The 25,996-nt window shown below is 48.3% G+C and overlaps 1 protein-coding gene across 5 annotated transcripts in view; it reads left to right on the top strand.

Annotated features, from left to right (window-relative positions):
* diaph3 (diaphanous-related formin 3) overlaps positions 1-25,996 on the top strand; it is a 295,832-nt gene that overhangs the window by 251,034 nt on the left and 18,802 nt on the right. Inside the window, exon 27 of one of the 5 annotated variants that reach the window (XM_081708218.1) lies at positions 17,900-17,968. The exons of the other annotated variants lie outside the window; for them this stretch is intronic. Within the exon in view, the coding sequence (XP_081564344.1) occupies positions 17,900-17,968 (69 nt within the window). The remainder of the gene's footprint in view (positions 1-17,899; positions 17,969-25,996) is intronic. 5 annotated transcript variants of the gene reach the window in all.

Raw genomic sequence — 25,996 nt, 5'->3', positions numbered from 1 at the left:
CTTCTATATGTAACGCTGTTGGTTACATGGGAGCTCTGAGAGTTTAAGAGCCCAGTTTTTGAAGTCCATTTGTAATCTGCAGCCAGACTCCGCCTTTCAGCTCTCTGGTCTTTGTTAGCATAGTTCTAGCAAGCAGGTTTCTTAAAGCTTAGGTTGACACACACATATACATACACATGTTAAGCACACTGCTGGGCCTTTTAAAATCTATTTATTTATTTATTTTATTGGGAGCGAGGTGGAGGGGAAAAGAAGAGTCTGATCTTTGGGGTTTTAGGACCTCACACTCTTCCTCTCTTTAGCTCTCCTCACACACTCTTCCTCTCTTTAGCTCTCCTCACACACTCTTCCTCTCTTCAGCTCTCCTCACACTCTTCCTCTCTTTAGCTCTCCTCACACACTCTTCCTCTCTTCAGCTCTCCTCACACACTCTTCCTCTCTTTAGCTCGCCTCACACACTCTTCCTCTCTTTAGCTCTCCTCACACACTCTTCCTCTCTTTAGCTCTCCTCACACACTCTTCCTCTCTTCAGCTCTCCTCACACTCTTCCTCTCTTCAGCTCTCCTCACACACTCTTCCTCTCTTCAGCTCTCCTCACACACTCTTCCTCTCTTCAGCTCTCCTCACACACTCTTCCTCTCTTCAGCTCGCCTCACACACTCTTCCTCTCTTTAGCTCGCCTCACACACTCTTCCTCTCTTCAGCTCTCCTCACACTCTTCCTCTCTTTAGGTCTCCTCACACACTCTTCCTCTCTTTAGGTCTCCTCACACACTCTTCCTCTCTTTAGCTCTCCTCACACACTCTTCCTCTCTTCAGCTCTCCTCACACACTCTTCCTCTCTTTAGCTCTCCTCACACTCTTCCTCTCTTTAGCTCTCCTCACACACTTCCTCTCTTTAGCTCTCCTCACACACACTTTCTCTTTTGGTCTAAGCCTCAGGCAACACTTATAGCAGCTAAGTGTGACTGAAACCCCATCTTTCTCCTCATGGGAGAAAAGGGGCTTTATGCCTTGAATGACCAGGGTTATGATAAGAAGACCTAAGAAAGAAAGCGAGAGGGCATTAGAGACAGAAATGGAGACAGAGGGGGGGAGAGAGAGAGGGAGAGGGAGAGAGAGAGAGAATGAGAGAATGAGGGGGTGTGTGAAAGGGATTGAGCTTCAAGAGTGATGGAGTGATTGTATTTGCCCACATGGAGAGCTTTGAATTCACAACACTGGCTTAGAGAAGCAGGATCCTCACCTGCTCCAGGCGTGCCATTGGCCAGCCTGGCTCATTCCCCCTTCACACAGCCATTAAGTATGATTGCCTTATTAATACCAAACCTCGCGATGATTGCGCAACATATAGTTTTTGAATTAGAGCCTGAAATTGATTTGCGGCTGTCCGGGAAAGGTCAGCTCGTGCTTGTTAAATGGAAGAAGGGGAATGTTCACGCTCAGATGAGTGAAAGCGCACCGAGCGTAACTAATGGTGTTATGAACGCGCTTGACGGACACATGCCACGGACCGCTCCTTTCCTGCTGTAAATCTGAATCTTAATCTTGCCTAATCTGAAACGGTCCACTAGCCCACACCCGAGAAACGTTCCGGCAGTTTACGAGCTAATAGATTCCAGATGAAAATGCGGCTTAGTCTGCATTCAGCTAACCAGGTTGTTATATTCACTCTTAAATGTATTCAGTATTAAAAGATAAAAGTCTTGTACTAATTAGTGGATTTTCAAGGCGCGGTTGTAATGGGCATGCTGGAAGGAGGCGGGGCTTGCGTGTGGATCTTTCACATGGAGTTTGTTTAGCTTCCAGTGTTGTTGCTGGAATTAGAGACCCTAAATCCAGAACTTGGCGAGAAAGGTGGCGACTTCTGTCTGCAGCACGTCTGCTAGGTCTCTCACCAAGACACACGGTGTCTGTTGATTTTAGGAACACTTTACTTTAAGTACAGTGTTTGTGACGTGGTTCTCCGATTGGATGACCTCACACCATCACATGAATGATTTTTCTCCCTGGGCTTTACTGGAGAGCTTTCAGGCTGGCTTTCTCCTGAGGTGGCCATGGATACTGGAGATGGAAAATGCCCTGGGGGAGCGAGAGAGAGAGAGAAAGCTAGAGAGAGAGCGAGAGAGGGGCTCTCTGTGATATGAACTTCTTCCTCAGTATGTTCCCGTGTCAGAGTAATTGCTCCTGCCTGTTTTAATAGGCTTTAAGAAACAGTGGTGCTCAGAGAGCCGCACAGCACGGGCGGCAGGAGCTCACTGCTGTTCCACCGGGGTTGCCGTGATGGATCAGGCTTTATGGAAGACGCTGTGAGCGCAGACACGTGTGCAACATTAAAGCACAGGGAAAGAAAGCACCGCATGTATATTTCATAAAGGTCACGGGTATTGTGATGAAGGGGTGTGTGTGTATGTATGTGGGTGAGTGGGTGTGTGTTTGTGTGTGTGGGTGTGTGTGTGGTATGCAGAAGTACAAATAATTATACCATATTAAATTATTCAGTTTGCATGCCGCTCTATAGCCTGAAGAGTTGGTTGGACAGGACATGTTTCAAATACAAGGCAGGTTTTCCTTTAGTGAATCTGATGATCACAGAATTGTAACTTGCCAAAGCCTGGTTTAAGGGGGGAGGGTGGGCTTTTGGTATCTCTTCAGCACAAAACTGCTAGATTACACTTTGCCAAAGAACATGCAAAGAAGGCTGATGAATAATGCGACACTCTGGAGACTTGAGACCAGTATAAATGAGTTATGCTCAGCTGGGGTCCGGTTTGCTTGTCGTGAATCTGGTCCGGACAACCCCAGTGAACATGCGGTCCAGACAGTATGGCCCGGAGCTCAGAGAGTGGTGGAATGGGCCTGCATGAGAGCAAAAGGTGTTGCAGATAATTATACGAAGTATACGGACAAGATCAGGAAAAATATACTAAAGGAGAAAAACATTTGTAAAAAAATATTTTTAAAAAGAGCTGTCCAAGTATGGCCTGACACCTTTGGGATATTTTAAAGAGAAAAATAGAGCAGCACAGCCCTTCCAACAACGTGTAGCTGGAAATGAACACTGGCAGAACATCTCTCCATAAATGTGTGCAACACTGGTCTCCTCCTCCCAGCTGAGGAGGGCAGAGTCAGTCATCAAAAATAGACGGACAAATGAAGTAAAGATCTCTCAGTAAAGACTGAGGTGGACTGACATTTGTTCCTCTAAGCTTCTGCTGCCTGCATTTTTAAAATAGTAAATCTGAACTGTTAAATGTTCATTATAGGAAACCTAAGCTGTTAGTTTAATAATAATAAATCCAAACTTTTAGTTTTTAATTTTATGTAAGCGTGCATGGCCTAGGGTTCAACTTGCAGGTAATTCAGTTGTTGCAGGATGGAACACTTGAATTATTTGACGTTTGTGATATTGCACAGGGGTGCACTTACTTTTGTATACTGTATACTGCAGACCATGGAAATGGGCACCATATGTGAGGTGTTTTATTTCTTTGTTCATTTTTTACATGTATGACTTGCTTTCAGAAACTACTGGCCGATAACGAATGGGTTAGCGGGTTATCCAGCGTAGCCTTGTGTAAGAGGCTTTATTAGAGATTACCATCAAAGCTGGAGATCCCTGCCGCATTCTTTGTATTTTATTCCCGCAAAAATGACAGAACCAGACAAAAGAGAAAGCAATAGCTAATCACTGGCTCTGAGACCAAGAGAGGGAGCGAGACAGTCCTGGAGAGAGAGGGGGGGGGGAGAGAGAAGCACTGTTCTCTCTTCCTTTCGCTCTCTAATTGATGTTACATGTCATTGTTCTAAAAGTTGGACTGTCAAAACTCTTGATTTATTGGTATTTCAAAGCCATACATCATCTGCACATCACATACGGGCCTTGCGCGTTTCATTAGGGTGAGCCATTAATTCAGGCAGTGCCTGTTAGAAACACTGACTGAACACACACACACACGTGTGCTTTCAGGTTTAACACACCCTTGTCCATTCTAAGCCCTCTTACACACGCACACACTCGCAGGCAAATCTAATCACGCAGGTTAAAATCAGACCTTAATCCTTTAAAAAAAAAACAACAACTCTGGACTAGTTGCATCTAGTATGTGTGTGCGTGCACATCGCTGTGAGTGACGGAGAGGTTTTTCGCAGTGTTGATGAGCTAATTAAAATCCGCATGTCAGAGGTATTAAATATTAATGCACATTCATGTGAATGAGTGTGTGTGTGTGTGTGTGCACGTGTCTGTTTCAGTGGTTGTGTGTGTGTGTGTGTGTGTGTGTGTGTGTGTGTGTGTGCACGTGTCTGTTTCAGTGGTTGTGTGTGTGTGTGTGTGTGTGTGTGTGTGTGTCTGTGTGTTGGGGGGCAGTGTCCTGCACTTGTAAACAGTTTACGTGTCAGCCCTCGAGTAGTAGGACCTGGAAGGCACCTGGGTAAATTCAGCATGAGCTTGGCCTAGTTATTGAACTCTGAACTGCTATGGACCTGCACAGAGTGCTTCCCTCCACAGAGGAAGTGATCTCCTGATTCTGCACGCCCTTTAACGTCTCCTAAAAACCTTTGCTAACTTCTTGAAACTTTTTTGCCTTGTTCTTTGTCCTATTTCAGTCTTTAAATTTGCCGAGGCCTCACTGGAGCATAAACAGCCGTAGGGCTGGAGCCATGCACTGTTCCACACGCGTCTCTCCGTGTCTGTGAAGAGAGGCCCCTTTCTCTGTCTCGCCGAGGGCCTGCTGATAATGTCCTGCCAAGTAAAGCCTGAGCTGGAGCCCCCCGCAGCCCCGTGCCACCCGTGGCCCGGCGCCCAGGCTAACGAGCAGGTTTTTGTCTCCGCCGTGGGCTCCCTCTGCCGTGCTGTCCCGCTCCGGCTCGGGGCCGAGCGTCGGCGCTTCGGCCGGAGTCTCTTCTGCTCTTCTGGTTTCTCTGAGGTGGGTTTTGAGGCGTGTTCTGACGAAGCTGGCATCCTGTATGGGTAGCTGCTAGACAAGCAGCATCAATTTCTTTAATTTATTTCTTTTCTGCTTTCTTCCTCTCCAAGCGTTGAGATTCTGCTCGGGGCCGTTCCCTCACAGTTGCTTTCTCTACGTTCAGAGAGGATTATACTTTACACCAGGTCTCTAAGTGCACTGCGCTTTCTCTGCTTCTCTTTCTCTCTCTTGATCTCTCGTTCCCTTGATCTCCCACTCCACCTCTTATCTCCTTTTTCATCTTTTTTTATAATTCTTTCTGTATATCTGTCCATTTCTCTAACTCCATCACTTATCCTCTCTCTCTTTCTCTCCCCCTCTCTCTCTCCCTCGCCCTCCTCCCCCTTCCCTCGCGCTCTCTCTCTTTCTCTCCCCCCCTCGCTCTCGCTCTCTCTCCCCTCTCCTCTCTCTCTCTCCCCTCTCCTCTCTCTCTCACTCGCTCTCTCTCTCTCTCTCTCTCCCGGTCAGTCTTTCTCGCTGCCTCTTTCCTCCTTTTTCGGGATCAGACAAACTTTTCTTGAGCAGAGAAGAAAAACGGTAACAGAACGTGTGAATGCGTTGTTGAGACATAATCAGACCGTCATAATCAGACCATTTACCCAGTCTAGACTGATCTGTAGGGTGCCTCTGATCTCTGATTGCTCCCCTTTCCTCTCTTGTGTTCGGCACAATGGCCCTGCGTGCTGACCCTAATGCAGGTTTTGTGTTTCCTGGAGGAGTGCAGAGAGACTCTGAGCACAGGTTTGATTAGCGCCAGGGTGGAAGCAGCAAAAGGACGCAACATTACTGAGGAGCCAGTAGATGGAAACTGGGAGCTGACGAAAGTGGCTTGATGTATGCTGACCAAATGGAGAGATGTGGGGACCATTCACAAAGCAGTGGGTGAAACCTGGAGCCAAGAGAGGTGGGGGGGGGGTTTGGGTGGGAAGTCCTCCATCACGAGGGTGACTGCATGTTTGGGAAGCTCTGTGGCTGTCGTCTGAGCCGTTCCTCCGTGCCTCTGTTGGAGGCTTCACACAGCCCTGGCTGACAGTCCAGGAGCTTTTATCTTCACCAGACGAGGCCAAACACAGCTGCAGGTCCAGACTGCATTCGAACTGCTCTCTGCCCTAATAGAGAAATGGGTAAAAAAGAGAAAGGTGTTATTGTTAGAGGAGGAAAAGATTAAATAAACTCGCATTTTTGCGAATTTTCCCATAACTCACTTATCCTGGAGCGGCTCATGGGCGTTGCCCTCAGACATTTGCCGCTCCTTTCCTCGAGCCAGGATTTCTGGGTGGCACTGGAGGACCATTCCTGAATGCATTAGGACCGTTCCTGACCACGTTAGGACCGTTCCTTAACGAGTTAGGAACGTTCCTGACCACATTAGCCCCATTCCTGACCATGTTAGGTCTGTTCTTGAACGCATTAGGACCGTTCCTGACCACGTTAGGCAGACGTTCACGTGGGAGGGGTCCTGCTCCTGTGTCCAGGAGAGTCAAAACCTGTGGCTAATATCCAGCGCCCATGCTGGACGTTTGGAGTGGCCTGTTATGACCAGACAGGATGAATTGTGTGTGCAAATAGCAAGCAGGCGGCAGTAAGCAATAAATGTGAAGAATATTGGCCCTGCTTGAAAAATTCAAAGTGCCCTGATTTGTTTAAGCACATTTTGTGTGAATTTGATTTGCCGGATTGCTCAGAAGGGTGCAGACCGTGGAGATTGTTTCGTCATCTCTCTCTCTCTCTCTCTCTCTCTCCTTCTGTCTCTTTCTTTCTCTTTCTCTCGCCTCTCTATCTCTTTCCATCTTTTTTTTCCCTTCTGTCTGCCTACTCTCCCCTCACCTCCCCCGTAATGTAGCGATTGATCCGAGACGAGCTCGTCGGCCCTGCTGACTGCCGACCCAGTCGCCGGCTCGCCGGGTCCCGTCTCCGTGCCTGCGCGGTTGTCATGGAGACTGAGTGGGCTGTGGGAGTTGATTTGGGAGCGCGAGGAGAGGCGCAGCTTGCTGAGCAGCACGGTTTGTTGTTCAGACCCATGGCAGAAAGGTGGGGGGCAGGGATAGGGAGAGGTGACTACTTCACCAATCAGACATGATTACTGCCCATCCAGCCCCATCGGTCCACCGTCTCGGCTAAATCCTGAATTGGCACGTGCCGCTGTGTTGGTGGGAGGGTTTAGGGCCAGTAGATCTAGCTGTAGACCTAGACGAATACCCGGCCATACGCTCAATGGCTCCTGAGGTAGTGGGAACAACTAGGTCAAGCATAGGATGTCCATTTCCATTTTCTTCTGTCCTCATCAGCCTTAACATGAATTAGCAATTAGCACAATCACTCCTGCTCTCAGTGGGCTTGTCAAGTGACGCTTTACCTACCAAACCCAGAGGATGGTTAGCTGAAGGCATCTGTAAAGTCACAGGCACAGAACTGCGCGACCAGGCGCCCTCCTTTCGTCACATAGCTGCTGAGATTTGTCCTATCAAAACCGTTTCATTGCACATCTTTTTTCCTCGCGCATTTTCCTGAGTTCAAGTTTAGGCCCCAAATAACAGCAAACACCCGAATTCTGCATTTTGGCAATGCTTTTGGCCATGTTTATATGATACGTGTACTGGGTCAGAAACCATAAAAACAGTCTGTGTGAGGTTACTTGTAACGCGATGAGGTTTGAGACAGTGACTGACAGACAGGTGTATGATTATTTTGGCTTGCAGTTTCATCAACATTAAATTGTGTATCTGTGCTTTCAATAGTTTTAGCTACATTAGCCTCGAAACTCCACTGTAAACCTGCAGTACACGTCAGTCAGTCAAATCCCGCGCGCTACATCTTGTCTTGCTCGTGCGTCTTAATGCGTACTGAAGTAAAGAATCGGACGACCTTGTCAGTTTCGTCTCAACACGTTTGTTGCAACGGTGAGCACCAAATTCATATTCTGATTGGTCAAACTACAAAAAACAACAGAACCTCAATCAAATTATTAAGGGCAGCTGGATCACGATTGGCCTACCTGCCTGTGTCAAACACTCAGGAAAATAACATGTTCTCAAGAAGGGTTTTCCCCTCCTATTAAATTAAGTTTACACAATAGCACAGATTAGTCACTGAGAGCTCTGAGCGGAGGACAAGGCTGGCTGACTGAACTGGCTTCTCCCATTTGTGTTGTTTACTAGAATACCGAGCTGCCAAAACCTGCACCATTGGCTTGGAGAGTTGGATCCGGCGGGTTGTATTTCTTTATATTTTTTAGTTTTGTGTAAACTCTGTGCAGGGCAAGACATCAACACTGGCATGGCTAGCACCATTCCACATCCAGTACGTGCTCATTCCAGGTTTATTGGAGAAAGCATACCCCCCCCCCCCCCCCCCGCTTTACCGAAATCCTGCCCACACGAAGACCGAGGCACACGCCCAGTGTTTCGGTCTCTGGGCATGCGGTGGGCGTGTCCTGTGCCCGGGTCCCTACCTGCAGATCCTTCTGGAGGCCCTGGAGCATGCGTCTTGCCTGGCAGGGACAGTTCATTAGAGCAGAGCACATTGTGATCACCTCTCTCCAAGGTGTAATTAGGAAAACCCACCTCTCTGATCCACCAGAATGACCCACAGAGGGACTTCCCCAAACATCTCTGTTATTAACGTCCTCTTGTGTTCCATGTCGTGTTTCAGACCGGCAAATCTGCAGCTCGCCATCAGAGACGCTTACGGGTGGCTTGATAATACTTCATCCCTTTCTCTCTCTCTCTCTCTCTCTCTCTCTCTCTCTCTCTCTCTCTCTGCCCCACCTTCCCCCTTTCTCTTCACTATCTATTCAGTTTAAATTCAGAACGCTTTATTATTGGCACAGACATATTCATTGACTGTTATTACTGAAGTAATGATAAATCAACAAGAACAAACCTATAAAAATATTAAGGAATATGACATAAGATATCTCTGATATCTTAATAATAACTACCATGAAAAAACAACCATGTAAGTGTGTGTGTGTGTGTGTGTGTGTGTGTGTGTGTGTGTGCATGCGTGCGTTTGCTGCTTTCTTTCAGCACTTTAGCTGGGCAATATATATGAATGGGCAATTTGTCAGTATTAAACAGTGAACATTTTCTCTTAAATATTTAATGGAAATTTGTTATATTTGTTCAATTGCTTTTACTTTCACTGAAAGTGCAGCTCTGTCTCTACAGAGTCGTCACACTGCTGGCAGAGTCTCTGCTCTGAGGTCAGCCATGATGGCTTCTATCTGGTCTGGTCTGGATTCTGGCCGTGTTCACTGAGTCTGTATGTTGTCAGTGTGGTTCTGTGTTTAATATCAGCCACTGTGAACATGTCAACGTGTCATCTGCTACACTGTACTGTCATTTTAGAACCACATAGCACTGCACTGTGCTTGTGTGTGCACTCTAGTCGGTGATGTAGTTTAGTTTTTGAAGTATTGTAATTTGGTTTGGTTTGGTCTGGTTGTATTTCAGACCCGCCCTGGTGTGTAACAGTATTAGTGTTTGTTGATGAACTCAGTGTCGGGACCTGCTGTGTGAGGGGATCGGCCATGAGAGGAGACTCTTCTCTGCTCAGCTCTTGGCGTTGCAGGGCTTTGTATTGGTAGGAGTGGGGGGGTCATTGTTTTTTTAAATGTATTTAATAATACTTTTCGTCAATGATGAGTATTAGTGGAAATGCATTTGTTGTTTTTCTGTGTACTTGAGGGATACCATCACAAAATTCAGTGTGCAGAATTTCAGCTGGGTGTTTGTTCCAGTGGGTGACACTGATTTGAGAGTGCCCCACCCCCCCCACATCACTACCATAAAGCACAACTGGTTCTGTAACCAATTTAAATCATTTTAGCCAAATTTGAATCAGAATGTAAATTTGACGTTTGATTTCATAGTATGTCCTGCGTGCTTTCTCTCTCAGTTCATGGACTCTGGAGTTGGAGGACTCCAGTTGAACTAATATTCGTTCATAAATAATTAATCTCAACAGGTTTCCAATCTGTGTGTCCCTAATGTGAAGCAGGGTGCATTTCCCTGGTTCCTTTTTTTTTTTTAATTGTTGTTTTGCTTTGTTTCAGGTTCACTGTCAGGGTTCAGGTCTGTCAGTACTGGTCCGGCAGGTCCAAGGTCTATGTTTGTCAGTACTGCTCCAGCAGGTCCAGGCCTGTCGGTATTGGTCCGGCAGGTCCAGGTTCTGTTGTATCTCCTGCTCTGTGGGTGACAGCAGAACCCAGGTCATCTGTAGAAATTTGGTTTGAGTCTTGTAGAGTGAGAACAGGTGATGCAGAATGTTCTAAAATGGTGGCTGATTATTTTATATGTATAGTGGGCTTAAGATGCAGCCTTGTCTCACTCCACACTCTTGACAAAAGAAAACGGTCCTTTTATTGCCAGTCTTTGTAATAACGTCATATGTTTTATTCTCTACACGACTTTCAGCAACCATTGTTCCAAACTGTATTGGAAGCCTTTTTTAAATCTATGAAACATGCAAATATTGTTTTTGTTCTGGCTAACATGCAAGTCAAGTGGGGGGCATTAAAATATGATCTGATGTGCGGTGATTTGGTATGAACCCAATCTGACTTTTACTCAAGACACTGTGCTTCATAAAGAAGTCTCAGATTAATAATACTACAGAGCACCTTCTCCAGAGGTCTATTCACAAACATGCCACTGTAATTTTTGCAGCTGAATTTATCTTCTCCCTCCAACACACACACGCACACACATGTGCACGCATACACACACACACATGTGCACGCATACACACACACACACACACACACACTTTTTTCTTTCCACCTCTGTTTCTTTTCACCCCTCTCTCTCCCCCTCTCTCCCCCCCTCTCTCTCTCTCCTCCCCCTCTCTCTCTCCTCCCCCTCTCTCTCTCTCCCCCTCTCTCACCATCTCTCTCTCTCTCCCCCTCTCTCTCTCTCCTCCCCCTCTCTCTCCCCCTCTCCCTCTCTCCCCCTCTCTCTCCCCCCCTCTCCCCATCTCTCTCTCTCTCTCTCTCTCTCTCTCCCCCCCCTCTCTCTCTCTCCTCCCCCTCTCTCTCTCCCCCTCTCCCTCTCTCCCCCTCTCTCCCCATCTCTCTCTCCCCCCTCTCCCCATCTCTCTCTCTCTCTCTCTCTCTCTCTCTCTCTCTCTCTCTCTCTCCTCCCACTCTCTCTCTCTTTTTCTCTCTCTCTCTCTCTCTCTCTCTCTCCTGCCCCCTCTGTTTGCCCTGTGTCTGAGATTCCTATTCTAGGGCAGCGTCTCAGCTCTGCTCACTCCTGCTGTGCTCATTTCAGTGAGGGCATTAGAATTAGAGCCACGTGTATGTAGTGGTGCAGTGGTGCTCTTCACGGAAACACAAGAAAACACTCTCAGCTTTGTAATTGGCTAGCTTGACATTTTGCTGTGGATTTGTCTATTGGTCTCAGGGGAATAAGGAATCTTTAGGTGTTTGTCTTTCCCTCTCACTCTCTCCCCTGTAAGGACCATACTGGTAAACCCAAACTCGGGTATAAATCCAAGCGCACATAATGTGTTCAGACTTGTTTTGTTCGTGAATTGTACCTCACGATGTTAGCAGGTGCTAACAGGGAATTGTAAATACCGGAAGCCTCGTGTGAGATCTACAGTAGCTTACTGTTGTGTTTTAACTCCTGTTTTCAAATTAAATCAATGCACTTGCGTGTCTACATCTTCATGCTGGCAAGCAGGAGTGTGAGGTTTTGGCCATGGAATCTAGCTAATGAGCAGGAAATGGACAGAATGTTAATGTGATGGCATGAACGAGAGAGAGAGAGAGAGAGAGAGAGACTGATACAGAAACAGAAAGTCTGAGAGATGCATACCCACACCAGTGAATAGGCCTTCCACTCTCCTGAGCTAACTGCAAATAGTTTGCTCAAACGGTATTTGAGTTGGTGTTGGCTATCTTCTTTATGCAAGTCTCCAATTAGCGTCTCTGGGGTTTGCGTTCAAATTGGCCTGAGATGGGCGAGAGCTCATTAATGCAATACAGGCGAACGCTGAGACAAATTACAGCTGTGGTGCTTTGATTACCCGTGGTGGGGGGGTGTTTGTGTGGGCCGGCCCACGTGCATCACATTTCATATGCAATCACAGTGTTATTATTAGCCCATTTGTATATTAATTAATTCCTCTTTAAGAATAAAAAAAGTGTTAACTGTGTTTCATAACACCATTTCTACGTCATCGTTCTTAACCGCCAGAGGGCAGTTTGCCACATGGGAGAAAATTTTAATGCTAAAAACTGTGACATAAACACACAGCAGAGTCAGGACCATATGCTGTTGCCAGATTGCTGTTTTTTCCTCTTCTCCATGACACAGTTCCAATCATATGTGTTGGTATCGCAGAGTCCTTTTCGACCTTCTTGAGCCCTCAAGCACACTGGACCGTGGGCTCCGTGGATCAGGCTTCTTTCGGAGTATGTTGGCGCTCCCCAGTAACCTACAGCATCTGTGCCTGTCTCGTTGCTCAGCTCTCTGGCTTTATGGATTTGGTGGCTGGTCTTATTAACTTCAGCTGAACTGGCAACCTCAGCACCCCCCCCCCCCCCCCCCCAATCCCCTCTCATGGATGGAGCTTCCATCCGGCCTTTCTTGCAGAGAGGTGATGCTAATCCACACGCCTCATGCTGGCATTTGTTTTCTTCCATCATTTTATAACTGGTGAATTCTTTGTAGCCAACTGGGACCTGCATGGCCAATTCTCTGTAGTTGCATGGACTGTGATTGGCTATTTCTTGGTAGCAAATTAAACAGGATTGGCCAGTGCTACCTAAGAATGGTTAGTCAGACTGTTGTCAGTGAGGAGGGTTACTGTGGAAATTGCTTCTCATAATTGGTGTCCTTGACAGCTTGGCAGCACAGCTGGCACGGTGACACCTCCCCCCATGGTCACCACGGTCTTGTTTGGACAGACAACATGTCGCATATTTCATATCAGCCCTGAGTATCAGCCTGTTGCCATGTGTTCAGCCTTCCCAGTTTGGCGGCGCGGAGCGCAGTAGAGCCAAGGTCTTTACCGGTGTTGGGCTGATTGGAGAACTCCCTTTACTGTAACATGGGCTGTGTTTCTAACCCAAGCCTTGAGGCCCCTTCACAGGACCTTGTAGTGACTACGTCCCAGTTCCCCACACAGATATACCGAGGTTCCAGTGCTCCCACTGCCTTGGTTCATCAGTATTGGGAGGTGAGAGAGAAGGAGAATTTGAACTGTCTGGGGTTCCCTGTGAACACGACTGGGAAACTCTGGCATAGGGTTCTTATAGATGTCACACGCTGTGGCATGTTATGGCTTATTATAGTGACTGCGCGGTGAGCCGGAGAAAATGTCACCTCAACGTCATGGCATTGCCAAAGCTTTTCATAAAATATTATAAATAGCAAACGTGACATTCACTTCACATAAGGGCCAGCGAAAATGTACACAAGTCTGTCTCTAGAGTGTCACAACTGTCAGTGTCAAAGTTTTCTGTGTATGTGGATGTACAGCGGTTTCTCATGTCAATCTATTCACCAAGTGCCAAGTCCAGGAGATACTGCAGTGTCTTTTTAAAGTGATCACAAATCTTTCAACGACCTCGCTTGACAAGCAATGTGGTATCAATATTATGTCACTCTCAAATACATAAAATACACTCAGCTACAAAGACAGTTGTCACAACATGCTTTGTCATTTCAGCCCGCAAAATTATCGTTACCTTATAAAAAAACTTCATTTTTCGGTTTACAAATTTCATTTGACGTGTGCTGTCGGCCTGACATGGTATCAGCCTTAATGAAAAGTATGTGCGAGTTTATGTCGGTTGTCATTGCTCATATCAATGTTGTTGTGGCTTACGAGTGCTGCCTTCAGGTTAATTTCTACTCATAATCTTGGTTCCAGTGTAAGTAACGGTCACTCCTGTGGCCTGCTATCACTGATCGTATCTCTAACTCTCGTGGAGAGCTCCCCCGCACGGCTGCCGAGTTCTGATCTCACGGAGTTTTTCCCTATTTCTCCCCGTTTTAGATCTGCTCTGTCTCCCCCTCTCTACTGTCCCAGCGGAGAGTGCCCGTCTGCCTGGCCCTGTCCATCTCACCGGGATTCACACCTTTAATGGCCTAAATCCGCTTTTGTTCGGCAGGAATGAGAGAAGCCAGAGAAGAGCTGGGCTGAGCGGTGTGGGGTCGGGGAGGGGGCTCCCTGTGTCTAATCCCTCGTATCCGACTCCCACTGGTGCACGTGCAGGGAAAGACCAGAGGCCTGTGGTAGGAGGGCGGATTACAGGGGATGAGAGCGGCACGTGTAACCTTCTCCTCAAAGCGAAGACAGGATTCCAAGCCGAGATTGGAAGATTAATTACGGTGATGCCAGGTGATTAGGCCTCCTTCCAGAGAGTGTTTACTGTAGTTAAAAAGCATTCTTTTAAGGCTGGAGATTTGCCCTGCTGCTGCCTTGAAGTCACGGTTTGGTGGCCGTAGTGAGACGGTCCGTCATTGATGGGGTTCGTATGTGTGGGACCTCTAGTGTATGTTGTTTCTCTGTAATGGTTTACTTTCAGAAGGCGTACCTTCCGTGTCACTCCACGCTCTAACGACGAGGCCGTCTCCGCACCCTCCCGCTCTGCCCAGGCCTGCCGCTCCTCTGGGGAGAGACAGCAGGGCTCTCCAGCTTCACCCTTTTAAAAGCTAATTACCTGCCTTTGAGCAGAGGGAGCGGGAGCGCGCAGTGTTAAAATAGATCAGGGAGACGGAGCCTGCTCTGATCCTCTCCCAGACTCCTGCGCTGAAGTCATGAAACACTCAAGTTCAACACCATGTTTTTCAAGTGCAAATTCAACTTTACATACTGACAGTTCAGATCAGTTTTTTTATCTCTCTCTATCTGACAAACACGCGCACTCTCTCTCTCTCTCTCTCTCTCTCTCTCACACTCACACACACACACACACACACTCTCCTCTCTCTCTCTCTCTCTCTCTCACACATTCATACATGCACTGTCTCTCTCTCTCTCTCTCTCTGTTCCCCCTTCTCTCTCTCTCATTCTCCTTCCTTCTCTGTCTCATTTCAGTTTGTGCATGGGTACATGTATCATTATTAGTCCATCATAGAAGCCAGCGGCTGATGTTGCCTTTTGCAAACATAATGGAGCTGATTTAGAGATGCAAGGAGAGATTACTAAGCAGCAAATAGAAAGCACATGTGTGTGTGTGTGTCTCCTGAGAGCAGCTCCCTGGTGTTTGCAGGGAGCCACTTACATGCTGGGAATCAACATGAAGGCTTTTAGGACTGGTCTGATGCCCGGACATTTTTAAAATACACACACATACATAAACATATGTGCATGAATGCCCAGGCGTTTTTTTAAAATACACACATGCGCGTGCATGAATGCCCAGACGTTTTTAAGATACACACACACACACACACACGTGCATGAATGTCCAGACATTTTTCAAATATACGCATGCACAAAATACCCAGATGTGTTTAAACACAGGCATTCACGCAAATGCACAGATGTATTTAAATACATGCATGCATGCATGTGAATACCCACACATTCTTAAAAATACACGTGCACTGCTTTCCTGCATTCTTATATTCTCTCTTATGTGGGCTTCAGAACCCTCTCTAGTTGTCAAGTGGAAGACAACACACCCAATGCCCAGCGTTTTCTGTTCAGTGTGCAGTCCTTGTTCGCCCAGGAGGATCAGAGGAGATTTGATTCTAATTTGCAGTGAGCGGCCTTATAGCACTGTACCATTAGTGAGAGGTCTTTTAGGGTGTGTGTGTGTGTGTGTGTGTGTGTGTGTTTCAGAGAGAGAGTGCCCCTTAGGGAGAAGCAGGTGTTTGTGTTTGTGTGCGTGTGTCCAGATGTTGCTCAGCCAGGTGTGTACTGCTGAGGGTGACGCACACAGACAGTTGATGGATGCTTCTCGGTTTGAGGCCTGGGGTTTGCTGCGTGCGCGTGCTGTATGTATTAGCTATATAGTCCAACAGTGTCCCCATTTCTCTCCTCCCCTCTCTATCTCTGCAATCAGCACTGCTGCTGAGCTGTTTTTGCATCTCTGCACTGCGTGAGTTGGCCTTTTCTAGCCAGGCGGGTCCATGTGAAGGGAGTGTCCCCAGCCCAGCGTGTGTGGCGGTATGGGGAGATCTCCAGTATGGACTTTATGCTGAAGCTCTGGTGGGAAACCAGTTTGGGCTTCACTGGAAAGTTGGCTTGACTGTTGGAGTTAATATCCTTCACTACGATGCTAATGTAGTTTGGTGATCTAGTTTGTGATGATCTTCCCTGCTGTAGAGGTTCTTGAATGTGAGTGTTAGCAGTCTGGCGGCTCTGAGATTTAGTCCTTGTGTTTCCGAGGCCCTAGAGAGACGTGCACGAACAGCACCTTTCCTCCTCGGCGGTGTCAAACGGCACAGAAAGGAGGACACAGATGGAGAAAAAGCCGAGAAAGAGTGACAACAGATGACCTGTGATGGCCTGACGGGGCTTTCTCTCTTTCTTTCTCCCTCTTCATTCACACACTTTGTCTGATGAAATTGCTATTGATTTATGACAAATGCCGGAGTTAGCCGCGGCCCGGCGCTGTTTTGTCACTGTCATTCACCAGCCAGAGGTAGACGGGATCAGCCATCAATCAGAGCCCGTTGCCATGGAACAGTGTGGTGCGTGTAGCGGTTCCCACCCGTCCCTGGCCTGGTCACCCAGCCGTGCACGGACACCTTCAGCAGCCCTGTGTGGAGAAGCAGAGGTGATGTCTGGGGATCAGCGCAATCGCTTCTGTTCAGAATGTGTGCAGATGAAGGTATATATGATGGTGTGTGTGTGTGTGTGTGTGTGGGAGTGTGTATGTGTTCCCCTCTCTGAAGCTCTGCCCCGGGGTGATCTAAGCAGGTATTTTGTAGATCATTTGCTGTGTGTTGATTCATTTGGTTTCAATACAGTGACAATTCTTGAGAGAGAAGACTGGTTTGTTCCTGCAAATGTCTGTCACTTACAACATATCACAGGTTACCCTGTCATTCTTGCACTGTTGTGATGATGATGATGGTGTGTGTGTGTGTGTTTAAACCTGGTTTCTTCCTCTGAACTTCTTCATAACATCCGGGTTACGTAGGGGGGTCAGATGTTGATCCTGACTGTGCTGTGACAAACATATCAGTCATTACCCCAGCTACCCGTTATAGCCTTGGGGCTCTGGGCTGTGCTCACTGCCCCACTGCCCCACTACCTGTGTGTGTGTGTGTGTGTGTGTGTCTTCCCTGCAGGAGAGTTCATTCCTGCATATTCTGTCTCACGTGACAATGTAAATGATTGTCACAACCCACATTAGCAGGGTCTCAAGCATGTACACGTTTACACACACACACACACACACACACACACACACACACACACACACACACACACACACACATATATATACATATATATATATATGGGAAACCTATAATTATCAGGAAGATACTGCATGCGCACACACACCCCTTTTTCACCATTTTCAAATTCTTAAGTGTATGATTGTCATGATAAATAATTTAAATCAGACATTGTGTAAATGCCCAGGTTAGGCCATATGTGCGTGTGTGCGCGTGCGGGAGTTTGCGGTTGCTGGTAATTACAGGTACATTTGAGGGGGATGTGGTGGGTGAACAATTACACGACTAATTGTGGAGGTTTTTCTGTTCTGGGCCTTCTAAGAAGACAACCCTGCATGGGGAGCTCATTTGCAGAGGGCCACCAAAACAAAGCAGGTGACCCGTATTGAAGATGGCTGTGAACCCTCATTAGAAGCTAATCAAAGCCGGATTAATTGGCTAGCCACACTGTACGCCTGTCCCCATTAGAGCCTCACTGGAAGATGGGTTCTTTAGCGTCGCCTGCGGCTGAGTTCATCTCTCCAACACAATCCTTTTTATTCATGCTTTTTTTTCTTTATAGATTTTCTCACCAAAACATCAGTCTTGGAGCATTTCACCTGTCTTCTGGCAGTACGGATCCTCTACGCAGGTTTTCAGTACACTTGTTTTTGTGTGTGTGTGTGTGTGTGTGTGTGTGTGTGTGTGTTTCCTTCCTCTCTCAATCAAATGTGTCCGTGTTCATTCACGTACCTCTGGTTAGATAATGAGAAGCCTGTAGTGAGTGGCGCGTGTAGAATAGCAAGGCATGTCTCTCTCTCTCTAAGCGTTCATTCATGTGTAATGTGCGCTTATTAACACACTCGCACAGTCAAATGTCTCCACGCTGGCAGAAGCTGAACACAAGAGAATTTCACGTCTTCACTGAAGCAGATGTGGTCCCTGTCCCTCTGTGATCTGACAGGTTACGTGGATTCCATCCACGTTTGAGTTCACTGGTCGTCGTGGATACAGTTTGAGGAGTAATAGTGACCGTATGTGGAAGACATAATGCATAGTTAAAATGACACAGTGCGTTGTTTAAAAACTTGATTCCTGTTGGTCTCTTTTGACAACTAAAGGGCCTTTTATTCCGTAAAAACAATCACTTCCTCCAGCACAGCTTCTGGGCAGAAACCTGACCTTTTGACCTGGTCTTCTGTTCATTTATGCACGTGGTTACTTTTTTTTTTCCAAAATCAAAAACTCACCTATCCTTTCACTTCGCCCCCAATCCCGCTCGTAATCCGGTTAGAGAGCGACTCCGGGGATGTCTTGGCTGTCTTGAGGAAACCCAAGCTCCTCTAGGACCATCCAGGCCTGTCTGATCCCAGCATCCTGCTCTTTGAAGGATGACAAGGCCCCTGTATATCATACTTCCACACTCCCGAATCCTGGTCTTCCTCTCATTCTCCGCCTTCTCCCCCGGAGGTACTGGGGAAGAGAACCTCTTCCTCCTCACTGCAGCGCAGGTCACCTGGGGGCCGGTAATCCAGCTCCAGCTTCGGTCCTCCATTTCCCAATTATCCACAGGGGGAGTAACGGAGGCACCGACAGGAAAGAGATTGAAACCAGGCAAATAGACACGTTCCCAACCCCGTCTGTTCACCCCTGGAAAATGTTAATGTTCTTATTAAAGGAGATTAATTGCTTAATTCTTTTACCCATTGTTCCTGCGCCCCCACCCCCAACAGGCTACTTTCTCTTCCTCTCTGCTGCTCGGCCCCCAGCCTCTGTTCTCTCCTTCTATGTTTGTGCTCCAATTCCACCCAAACATGCTTCCGATGGGCGCTGGAGGGCGTGCACGCGTGTGGCCAAGGCATTGGCGGACATGGTTCTGGGCAGGTGTGGGGCGGCACCCTCGTGGGGAGAGGATCGCTGAGGAAGAGTGCACCTCGCGTTAGCCTACCTGCACTCACTCAGTCACACACAGCCCACTCTCGCTCTCTCTCTCTCTCTCTCCCTCTCTCAACTCTTTTGTTCCTCTCGTGCTCTCTCTGTCCCACACTTTTTTGATCTGTCGTCTTTTTTTTCCTCACCGTGATCGCTGGAGAAGCAGGAGACCCACACGCATTCTTTGTTTCATTAGGAGCCCATGGACGGAACGTTGGTTCCCTACCAGTAGCGAGTTCCTTGATTTGAAGAAACCCCACGTCAGACAAAGAAATAGGGCTGTGCTGAAATATGTGGACGGATGAGCGAGGGGGTGTGTCAGGGGCTAAGATGCAGAGAGAGGGAGAGACAGACAGAGATTGGGGGGGCAGCTATTCCTGATCATGCTGGCTATGCTAATGTGCTCCTCACTAATTGAAAGCTGTTATGCAGCAATCAGAAACCTAGCGAGCTACAGCCGCATTCATTAGAAGCACACGTGAGCAGTGACGGTGCCGTAGTGCTCTGGGATCGGCGGAGAGGGAACGCAGAACTGAACCGGAATGTTAAAAGCCCATGTGCAGAGAGGGGCCAGGGGTGGGAACATAGCAGCAGAACCAACACACAGGTAAACGGTCGCTAGGGTTCACTCGCGCACCACAGCGATTTGTTATTTATGTATTCATATTTTGCTCCTCAGACGTAGCGCATGTGTCTGTCCCTCTGTGGAGCCAAACCCGAGGTCTCCGTTCTGAGGAACGCAGGGTGTGGATACATGCCACTGCAACTACGATTCGACCCGCACGTCAAACAGACTCCAGATTTGCTTCACGCCCCTTGTGTTCAGCTTTTAACCACCTGCCCTGCTTAACCTGTTGCTTGGGCTGCGTGCAACGCAGTAGTCACTCAACTGGGGTCTGTTGCTGGTGATTAGCACGGAGGACTTATCACTGCGCTCACTGTTAAATACATTCAAATTAATTCTCTTCACACTGGGCCTGGCGCTGTTCACTTTAAATGCTCACCTTTCTCACACACTCCTCCACAGACCATGAGCCGGAAAAGAAAAAAGTTTCACTGTTGAGTTCTCCCACGCCTACCTGACATGGATCGTTTTAATATCAAAGAGCTTTTGATCGGCACAATCATTTGCGCTTTTGTCTAAAAATATTCCGTCTCTGCTAATTGTTGTTATGTATAAAGCCCCTTTCACAATGAAGAGAATAAAAAATAGCCTTTTAAGTTCCAGCATTTCTTTAAACAGCTTCTGAGTTGCACCCTTTGGAATTACTGTTTCCCCTCCATACGTTAAAGCAGCGTGTGCTCTGCAGACACAAGACTGGCCCCTGAGCTGCTGTTATACCTTTGACCAGCAGGGGGAGTTTGGTCGGTAGGTTTGGCATGTCACCCCATGGAGTCATGCTTGGAACATCTGAACCAGAACATCGGTTTGCTTTTGGTTAATGTGACTAGTGATTAGTGTGACGGGATGAAGTAAACACTGTAGTCTTAACAGTAACAAGCCAAACACACTTTTAAATTAAGATACATAGGAACATTTAGTTCTTAATTATTTATTAATTATTCAGCTCACTATATTCCAAAGTCAGGACCTTGGCCTTGTATGAATATTATTATAGAAAATGTTCTTTCTTGCTCACATTATTTATTTATATCCAGTACAACAATTTTAAACACCATTTGAGCCCCAGCGTCCCCCAGCGTGGGTCCTTTTGTGGGCATGGGCTGCCCAGTGAGATGCCTGACTGACTACATCATGCTGTTGCTACGGTCTCCCTGGTGCCTCTGAGTGCTGCACTGATGACTGGCTACCGTGACGAGATGGCTCACGGCAATGGCGCAAGTCTGCCCCACTCACGCTTCAAGAGAAAAGGAGGCCATCCGTCCCCCTGTGGGAATCTGGAGCTCTCGGCTCCGCACGCGAGCGGTTCAACCGCCCAACATGCCAGCAGCTGCCGCCAGCTTTGGGGTTTGTTGTTGTTTTGTCTCCTATGGGAGCAGGTTGGTTTGTCTTCTTTTTCTCCTCTCTCTCGCTGTCTTCTTCCACATCCTTCCCTCTCTCTCTCTTCCCTCATGGTCCCCCCTCCTTGTTCAGGTTGCCAGGTCACTTCTGCTTCTGATGGCCATTCTCTGTCAGTAGCTCCTCTGGCGCTTGTACGATTGTCTTGAAACGTAATGAAATGAGCACAGAATGGGACTGGCGTTCCACGTAGCGGCTCACTGAGGCTGGGGCCCGGTTGTAGGGTGTAGGTGACTAATGGTTGCTGAGCATTTAGGACAAGCGTGGCACGCGCACAGCCCTGTACACCTGCGATTGTGTGCAGCATGTGTTAATGAGGATGACTTCCACAGACCAGCACTGGGAATTCTGCCGAATATTCCGGGTCACGTAGCAGGTTCTTAATGATTTTGTGCCATGGCTCTGACAAGGTGCCTTCCCCACCCATCGACATCCGTGGAGCGCCGCCGCTTTCCCTGGCTTCCCCAAGGTGATGGCGCTGACATTCCCACCGCTGCCGATGCCAGGTAGAACTTCGCTCCTCGTTCTACGCTCGTCAGTCTAGAGCTGCAACTTGGCTCTCTGTGGGGGTGGGGGTGGGGGCTATGGGCAGAGGAGCGTGTGAGTGAGAAGGGGAGGAGCCAGTATGAATGAGAAGGGGAGGAGTCAGCATGAGTGGACATGGGAGGAGCCAACTGCACACATGCACTTATGGCTGTTTCCACGACATCATCAGTTCCCATGTGACTCGTCGGTTTTGTGGAAGTTTGTATGCGTGTTAGGCTGCTGAGGGCGAACGTTGCCGAAGCCAGGTATACACTGTGTGATTATGCTGTCGCACACGACAGTCACAGATCAGGAAAGATTTCTGTGGTCATGAGTTAAATCTGAGGTCTTTGAGTGTGTAACGTGTCACGCTCCTATTTAGAACCTCAGTCCAAAGACAGCCTACAATTATCTTCTGGCAGTGTTGGACATTTTCTCCAAAATCTTTGCACCGTGACCGCTGCTCTGACACACCTCTAAAAGCAACCAATGAGCAGCAGCCTATAATTATGCACAGCCCGCGTTCAACTTTAAAAGAATGGCAGCATACCGAAATGAAAATAAAGTATTTGGGACTCAAAAGAACAATGTTTTGTGGACTCGTGGCATCAGAGATGACACCTTTTTCATGTATCGTTTTGGCAAATATAAGTTGCATCTGGTTGACTAGAAGAAAATTGTAATTTTCTAGAATTGTGGGTTTACTGGCTAAAAAATATATATAATCTGACGTTCAGCACAGGTGAGATTGCTCCGTCATGGAGTTTGCCCGACATTTCCGTGGCGTCGTACAGCGTGAGGCGCGTCGACCCTGTAAGAGTGCTGAACAGCGCCGTGTGATGTGCAAGTGTCTGCGTTCTGCAGAACGATGGAGACTTTGGGCCAGAGCAATTACAAGCTAATGGAATTTTAAAACAGGACCAGTGTTGCATTCATCACCTCACACTGCCAAACCAGTTCCTTCATTATACAACCTGAATCGTCTTATTGGAAAAAAGAAAGAATATATAATAAAGAAATGCTGGAGGAGAAAAAGTGAACAGAAATCTCAACTTCACCCCCTCCCCTCCCCTCTGTCTCTGTGCTGCTCACTCACACTCACATACCCACACAAGCGCATGTTTGGGGTTGTATGTTTGTGCGTGTCATGTATTTGATTAGGTTTAAGTTTGTGGTCTGTTAAGGTTTCTATTCTGTGTTGTGATGATAGTGTGACAACATGCAGACGCAGGCTAGGTGTGTATCGTGAGTTTTGTCAGTGCGCGTAAACATTCCTTTGTTTGTCATTTGGCCATGCAGAGGTGATCTGGGGCTGGATCAGGGCCGCTGCAGCCGCACGGAGCGCTGAGCGAAGCGTAGTGCCGCGGCCGCCCGACGGCCTCTCCTCACTCTGGGGCCTCCTCCTGTTATCAGTGCATGAGTCAGTAAGCTCTGGAGTCAAGAACCGCTTCAAGTTTTAGAGGTGGTTGGATAATGGAGCTCTACGTTTCTGTTTCTCTCTTGTGTGCTCTCTCCCCCTCCCTCTCTTTCTCCATTTCTCTCTCTCTCCTTCGTTTCTCCCTCCCTCCCCCCTCCTCTCTCTCCTCCTTCCTTTAAAACGTATCCTGGTGCCTTCTTGCATTCCTGACACTTTGCATTTTGTTAACATTATCAACTATCTTGAGCTGTCAAGTGCATCCTGCCATCAGGTATTGTGTAGGTCAGCGTGTAGCGAGAGGAGACATGAATGCGTCCTTGTCTCTGAATTCCTCACTAATCACTGCGTGTCTACCCACTGTGGGCTTCACACACCACTTTGGCTGAAACAGAATTGTAGTTTTTATTATTTCAAATGAAGGCCCCACTGTCTCCACGGGCATCAGCTAAAAGATTAGGCACGTGTTCACTCTACGATATTGCTCATTTACACCGTCTCACAGACGTGCTCTTTGATGTCCGATTCCGTTCACGGCAAACGCGCGTTATCGTTGACAAGTCTGTCTCATTCTTTAATACCCACAGAGAGAGGGAGTTCTTGGAGGGCTACAGACTCGCCACGAGACCACAGAGCATCTCCTCACGTCTCATGCGTACTCCACAGATACTCCTCCGTTCTTCATCTTTCCGTCGAGCGATTTGCCTTTATCCACCGGAACAAACTAGCTGTGTCTGGCCTGCTTTTTCCTGCAGGCTCTGCAGTTTTAAGTGTAGGTTGTGCTAAACGCTGAGCGGTGAGGTGTAATGCTTCCAGACATTAGCGTGTATCGCAGGAGTGCGGATATGATATTAGCATGCCGCCCTAAAGTAATAAACCTCCGTCACTGTTTGTTTGATTTCCCTCGGCTTGCGTTTCAGCCGCGCTCGGAGAGAAGCCCCACCCCTCTCGCCATACATCACATGACTTCCTTTATTGAATCCCATCCAGGTCCACTGCGCCACTGACTTGGTAAGTTGGATGCGACTGTCAGGTGGGCCAGTTTTGGTCTTGCTCCTGTCTCTCCACACACCCTGTCAGCCTGAGTCTTGGATCAGCCCGCCAGGAGGTGCAGGCCCCTGACGCGCCAGACGGCACCAGCAGAGAGGGGTGCACTTAGCGTGCAGACCCCTCTACCATGCGTGCACACGCACTCCTGTCACGCGCACACGCCCTCCCTCCCGTCGGGGAGCTGCAGCCTCCGTTCTGGCTCCGCCCCCCTCCTTTTCATTGTTGGAGCCACGTGTTATTAGCGCTGACAGCCACTCCCACTGCGAGCCAGCTCAACCATCAACAAAGGGACACGTGGACACCATGGTTAGCTCTTGGCTCCACTGCAGGGAGGGAAGGAGAGAGAGGGAGAGAGAGAGGAACAGAGAGAGAAAGGGGGAGAGAGAGAGAGGCAGAGGGAGAAGGAGAGAGAGAGAGGGAGAGAGGAACAGAGAGAGGAAGAGGGAGAGAGAGAGAGGAAGAGGGAGAGGAAGAGAGAGAGAGAGAGAGAGGGAGAGGAAGAGGGAGAGAGAGAGGAAGAAGGAGAGAGAGGGAGAGAGAAAGGGAGAGGGAGAGAGAGGAACAGAGAGAGAAAGGGAGAGGGAGAGAGAGAGGAACAGAGAGAGAGGAACAGAGAGAGAGGAACAGAGGGAGAGGGAGAGAAAGGGAGAGAGAGAGGCAGAGGGAGAGAGAGGCAGAGAGAGGGAGAGGAAGAAGGAGAGAGAGAAGGGGAGAGAGGGAGAGAAAGAGAGGAACAGAGAGAGTAAGGGAGAGGAAGAGAGAGAGAGAGGAAGAGGGAGAGAGAGGTAGAGGGAGAGGAAGAAGGAGAGAGGGGGGAGAGAGAGGAACAGAGAGAGAAAGGGAGAGGAAGAGAGGGAGAGGAAGAAAGAGAGAGAGGGGGAGAGAGAGGGAGAGAGAAAGGGAGAGGGAGAGAGGAACAGAGAAAGAAAGGGAGAGAGAGGCAGAGGAAGAAGGAGAGAGAGGAAGAGGGAGACAGGGAGAGGAAGAAGGAGAGAGGCAGAGGAAGAGAGAGAGAGGAAGAGGGAGACAGGGAGAGGAAGAAGGAGAGAGAGGCAGAGGAAGAGAGAGAGAGAGGCAGAGGGAGAGAGAGGAAGAGGGAGACAGGGAGAGGAAGAAGGAGAGAGAGGCAGAGGAAGAGAGAGAGAGAGGCAGAGGGAGAGAGGTAGAGGGAGAGGAAGAAGGAGAGAGAGGCAGAGGAAGAGAGAGAGAGGAAGAGGGAGACAGGGAGAGGAAGAAGGAGAGAGAGGCAGAGGAAGAGAGAGAGAGGAAGAGGGAGAGAGAGGTAGAGGGAGAGGAAGAAGGAGAGAGAGGAACAGAGAGAGAAAGGGAGAGGAAGAGGGAGAGAGGGAGAGAGAAAGGGAGAGGGATAGAGGAACAGAGAAAGAAAGGGAGAGAGAGGCAGAGGAAGAAGGAGAGAGGAAGAGGGAGACAGGGAGAGGAAGAAGGAGAGAGAGGCAGTGGAAGAGGGAGAGAGAGGCAGAGGAAGAAGGAGAGGGAGAGAGGAAGAGGGAGACAGGGAGAGGAACAAGGAGAGAGAGAGAGAGAGAGACGGGGAGAGAGAGAGAGAGAGAGAGAGACGGAGAGAGAGAGAGAGACGGGGAGAGAGAGGGGGAGAGAGAGAGAGAGAGAGAGAGACGGAGAGAGAGAGAGAGACGGGAGAGAGAGAGAGAGAGAGAGAGAGAGAGAGAGAGAGAGAGAGAGAGAGAGACAGAGAGAGAGAGAGAGAGACGGAGAGAGAG

This window comes from Electrophorus electricus, chromosome 26, assembly GCF_041902795.1.
Source record: "Electrophorus electricus isolate QZ-2024a chromosome 26, ASM4190279v1, whole genome shotgun sequence".
Classification (NCBI taxonomy): domain Eukaryota; kingdom Metazoa; phylum Chordata; class Actinopteri; order Gymnotiformes; family Gymnotidae; genus Electrophorus; species Electrophorus electricus.
The sequence above is the reverse complement of the archived record's forward strand: the minus strand, read 5'-3'. Positions and strand labels throughout refer to the sequence as shown.